At 53.6% G+C, this 4,597-nt stretch overlaps 1 protein-coding gene across 1 annotated transcript in view; it reads left to right on the forward strand.

Moving 5' to 3' along the window:
- The window catches only part of MMAA (methylmalonic aciduria (cobalamin deficiency) cblA type), a 17,513-nt gene extending 13,454 nt beyond the window's left edge, over positions 1-4,059 (forward strand). The window contains exons 5-7 of the mRNA XM_004685197.2: positions 958-1,057; positions 2,640-2,789; positions 3,708-4,059. Of these exons, the coding sequence (XP_004685254.1) occupies positions 958-1,057; positions 2,640-2,789; positions 3,708-3,995 (538 nt within the window). The 3' untranslated portion in view covers positions 3,996-4,059. The remainder of the gene's footprint in view (positions 1-957; positions 1,058-2,639; positions 2,790-3,707) is intronic.
- Positions 4,060-4,597: the final 538 nt, after the last annotated feature.

Raw genomic sequence — 4,597 nt, forward strand, 5'->3', positions numbered from 1 at the left:
GCGTAATGACATAAAAGGTGTTGTCTCAGACTCCATGAGAGGTACCAGCATCCAGGCTGCAGTTCCCTCAAAGGAAAGGAGATACCTCGGTGGGTATCTCACAGCTGCTGCGGGACCTTCTCGCCTTAGGAAGCGGGACATACTTGTACACATGACGGCCTTAAGGACTTTGCGTGTCTGCAGCAGCCGCTGGGAATGTTACTGTTGCTGGCGCCTCTTGAGCCAGGCCCATGCTTTATTGCACCTGCTCTCAGTCCCACACCGCTGACCTGGAAGCCCCAAGAAGGTTCCTGTCTTTGTTCCCTCTGTGAAGTCAGTGCCACGTTGGGTTGGGGTGATGGAGATGGGCGGTTGGCGGTGGCCCCAGCGGAGGGAACGGCAGCCAGCCACGGCCATTCCGGGGGGGATGCAGAGGGTGTTGGGAGGGTGACCCGAGAGCGGCGCCACTACACAGGTGAGCAGCTTCTCCAGTGGGCTGTGGGCTGGTGGGATCAGCCCCGGGTGGGGGCCACAGGGCTGCTGGGAAGAGGAGCAGGCAGGAAGGGAGTGTCCGAGAGGTTGGCTTGAGTGAGGCGCAGCGTGGGGGCGGCTCACAGCGTGAGCGCTGGGCGCGCCTTCCCAGAGGAAGTCCACTGGGGAGTGGAGGGAGAGAGCTGGGGGGTGACAGGTGTGTACAGAGGCGAGGTGTTTAGGGTGGGGGCAGGTACAGCGTGGCGGGCTTGTGTGGTGAGAGGAACAGACACGATGGCCATGTGCAGGTGGCGGGAGGGCGCTGCTTATGCTTCTGTTGGCACGCTGCTGAGAAGCCACAGGTCCTGCCCACTGGATGCAAGGCACCAGCCCGGACCTGCCTTCCTCACTCCTGACTCCCCTTAGGGCTGCCACTTCAAGAACCTGTCTGAGGACTTCCTGCAGTTGAGAGCACAAGGTTACGCGGCCATTGTGTAATTGGTCGTGATTTTCAATTTCAGGTGTGGGCCAGTCAGAGTTTGCGGTTGCTGACATGGTTGACATGTTTGTGTTGCTGCTGCCACCCGCAGGAGGAGATGAATTGCAGGTAACGATGTTGATTCTTCCCGGAACCCAAGGTATGCACAGCTCTGGAGGTGCAAGCTCCGATCTGCGCCTTGTAGTTAAGTTGATGATAGTGCAGACTCGGGTACTGAAGTCAGAGGAAGCCTCTGTAGTCCCAGTTTGTAGCAGCAGGCTTGGGGCTCTGAGCTCCTGAGGCACCTTGGCTCCCCGCCGCCTGGGTCCTGGGAGTGCAGGAGGGGGGGTCGGCTCAGCCCAGATGGCCGCTGTGCCTGGAGTCCTGCGCCTGGTTCAGAAGTCCCTGGGGAGAGAGCCATGTCCCACCCACCCCAGAGCTGGTGACCGTGAAGTGGGCTCTCACTGCCCGGCAGTGCTGTTCTGACATGCAGGACCCACAGTCGGCGCAGCCTTCACAGGTGAGGGCTCGTCGCACAAGCCGCCGGCTGACCTGCGTGCTCTGGTTCACTGGCTACAGGTGTGGGGGTTCCCACTCCCTTCAGGTGGGATGGAACGACTCGGTAACCCAGGAAGGCTCTGTGCCACCATTCAGCTATTCTCTAAAGGGCACAGACCAGGATTGGGCAAATGAAAAGACACAGGAGAGCCTGGGAGGGCCCCAAAGGCTACGCGTCTGTGGCCAGGACGCGCTTCCTGCCAGCTGGTTGATGTGTTTCGCCAGCCAGGGGCTGCCCTGACCCTCTGGCCGGGGTTTATGGGGTTTCCTTGTGTGGGCATGCTTGCTTGAGTCATCGCCATTGGCACCCTCCTCCCCTCCCCCAGGTCAGACTGAGCTTTTAACCATGTGACTGGTCTTTCTGGTCTAGTCAGCTCCCCACTCTGAGTGATCTTCATAAACTCTGCTGTGGTTCTGGGCACCCACAGGGAATGACAGAGACACCCCTGTCACTCAGGAAACGCTGTTATGTGACATCTCCTTTTCAGTTGTGTGATTCTAAAAATTAGTGAAACTGTGATTTAGAAACACTATCTAATGGGATTCAATAATTAAAAGTTGTGCTTAAAAAATATTTAAAAGGAGATTTTCATCTAAGACGGACAACATTGACACTTTCCAAATAAGGTTTGACCTTTGAATCGCACCCTGCCTCTCTACAGTTTTCATGCAACACAGTTGAAATTTAAAAAACAGAGACATTTTTAGCCATCAGCTTGTCTCCAAATGCAGATGGAAAAGCAATGCTATATACATTTAAGGAAACCTTCAAGGATTTTGTTTCTGGAAAATAGCTGTGCTCTCCGGGCAAGCATCTTCATGACGTGTGGGCCTGAGTCCTAACGGCAGAGTGAACTGCCTCTTACCACACTCAGCCTCTTGTTCTGATGACAGATTTTCTCCGCTTCCAAATGTCTTTCAGCTGCTAGCATCTAAATTTGGAAGAAAGATCACAGATGACTTCCTTCATCCCATGAACCAGTGCTTTTGAATAGTTTCAGTCTAATGTGAGGCCTGGCATCCAGGGGTTGGGAAGATGCAAAGAAAAAGCTAGATGGCTGATGAAATGTTCCGGATCGCACCCCTCACTGGGGTTCTGTGTTGTGCTGGCTATAATTAACTTTTCTGATCAGTCGCTTTCTCTCCTCCTCAGGGCATCAAAAGGGGTATAATTGAAATGGCAGATCTGGTGGCTATAACTAAATCCGATGGGGACTTGGTTGTGCCAGCGCGAAGGATACAGGCAGAGTACGTGAGCGCGCTGAAGTTGCTCCGCCGGCGCTCCCAAGTCTGGAGATCACAGGTGCGCTGGTGCCGGGCAGCGTTTCTCACCCGGAGTGAGCGGATGGACGCTCGGACATATAATCAATCAGGGCTCGTCCGTGAGATTATAACTGAAAGTTATGACAGAGCCAGAGCATGCAGTCGTGATGTAAATACCATCCTCAAATCCTGGATGTCAAAGCCGAGACTAGAGGTGATAGATTAGGTTGCTCAGCGCCTGACCCGAGCCAGTTGGAAGTGATAGCAAATCCATTCTGAATCTTTAAGACTAGGGAGTGATTACTGATTTGATTATCTACTTTAGAGTTTGAATAACAGAAAAGGCTGGGGTTTGACAGCTCTTCCCGTTATGCTCGCTTTTTTTCTGAGGAAAAAGAAGGCTCCTGTAATGAGTGGCACAGTAAAGTGGATGGCAGCTATGCCTGCTGCAGGCACCATTGTTAGAGAAGAAGCTGTGATCCCTCATGCAGGCTCTCAGTCTCCCTCAGGCGGGCTCTCTGTCTCCCGCAGTCCCGCCTGGGCTGGAGCTGTCTGACCACAGGTGCTGATGCTCAGCGCTCAGGTATTGCGTCAGGTGGCCCAGGCAGGGGCGCCATTTTCTTGCCTTAGCTTCTCTTGCATCAGGCCTCAGGAAAACCCCTGGCATTCTCTCTTCTCCCCTGTGAAGGCCAGATGGGCTGTTCTCTGGCTAAATGCACGGGCTAGGTAGTTTGACCTTGAGTCAATGTCTTAGTTCTGCTGTGCACTGAAGAATCTAGGGCCAGTGACCTCAGTATGCTTCTCGGTGTATTTGCTTAGGCGCAGCCATGAAAAGTCTGTTTGTCCCTTGTGTGTCTCCACAGACTGTAAGAATTAATATTGACAGATGTCAGCATGCCTGCCAACAAACTTCCTCTCATCTTCAGCAAAATGATCTTGGTTCTTCTCTTTTCAACAGGTAATTCGCATTTCTTCCAGAAGTGGAGAGGGGATCGCTGAGATGTGGGATAAGATGAGGGACTTCCAGGGCCTCATGCTGGCCAGCGGCGAGCTGACCGCCAAGCGGAAGCAGCAGCAGAAGGTGTGGATGTGGAACCTCATTCAGGAGAATGTACTGGAGCACTTCCGGACCCACCCCACGGTCCGGGAGCAGATCCAGGCAATGGAGGAGAAGGTCCTCGATGGGGCCCTGTCCCCGGGCCTAGCAGCAGACTTGTTGCTGAAAGCCTTTAAAGGCAGAGACTGAGGAAAATGTGTCCTAAGACTGTATACGACATCTCCCAACTATTTCACTATTAAAAGTCACTTGTGTGCTTCTGTTCGCAGTGCTGCTTTTGCGCTGCCCTCGGCCTCTGTTGGCCAGCCGCGTTTGAAAGCTTGAAGAGCGTGGGCCGTGGAGGACCCGGGCCAGGCAGCCAGGCAGCCAGGCTTGTGCGCAGGTACCTGCTGTCCCTCCCTCCCGCCTCTCCTTTTACCCTGGCTTGGTGACTGAGGCTTTCTTCTCATCCCTCAGGGGCTGAGCAAGATGAGGAGGACAGGAAAAGTTCCTACCTCACAATGCTTGCTTTGATTCTGTTTTCTTTGACTTTCTGGAGATAACGTAAGCAAGACCACATTTCTGAAGTCTTACTCAAGGCTAGAATCATACCAGTGGGTTTCGAAGACTGAAATTCGTGGCCGGAATCTAGTGAAGGGGCTATTGTCTGTCAAGCACACAGGGTCACGAGGTGTGTAGAGGTGGGAAAGCAGGTGTACAGTCTGCTGGGACATCCGTCACAAGGGGAACCCAAGCAGAACTGGTAATATCATTAATCCCCAGGAGTTGGAGTGACCCCCAAACCCCCAAGT

The sequence above is a fragment of the Condylura cristata genome, unplaced genomic scaffold (assembly GCF_000260355.1).
Source record: "Condylura cristata isolate star-nosed mole 26May11 unplaced genomic scaffold, ConCri1.0 scaffold00018, whole genome shotgun sequence".
In the NCBI taxonomy this organism is placed as follows: Eukaryota; Metazoa; Chordata; class Mammalia; order Eulipotyphla; family Talpidae; genus Condylura; species Condylura cristata.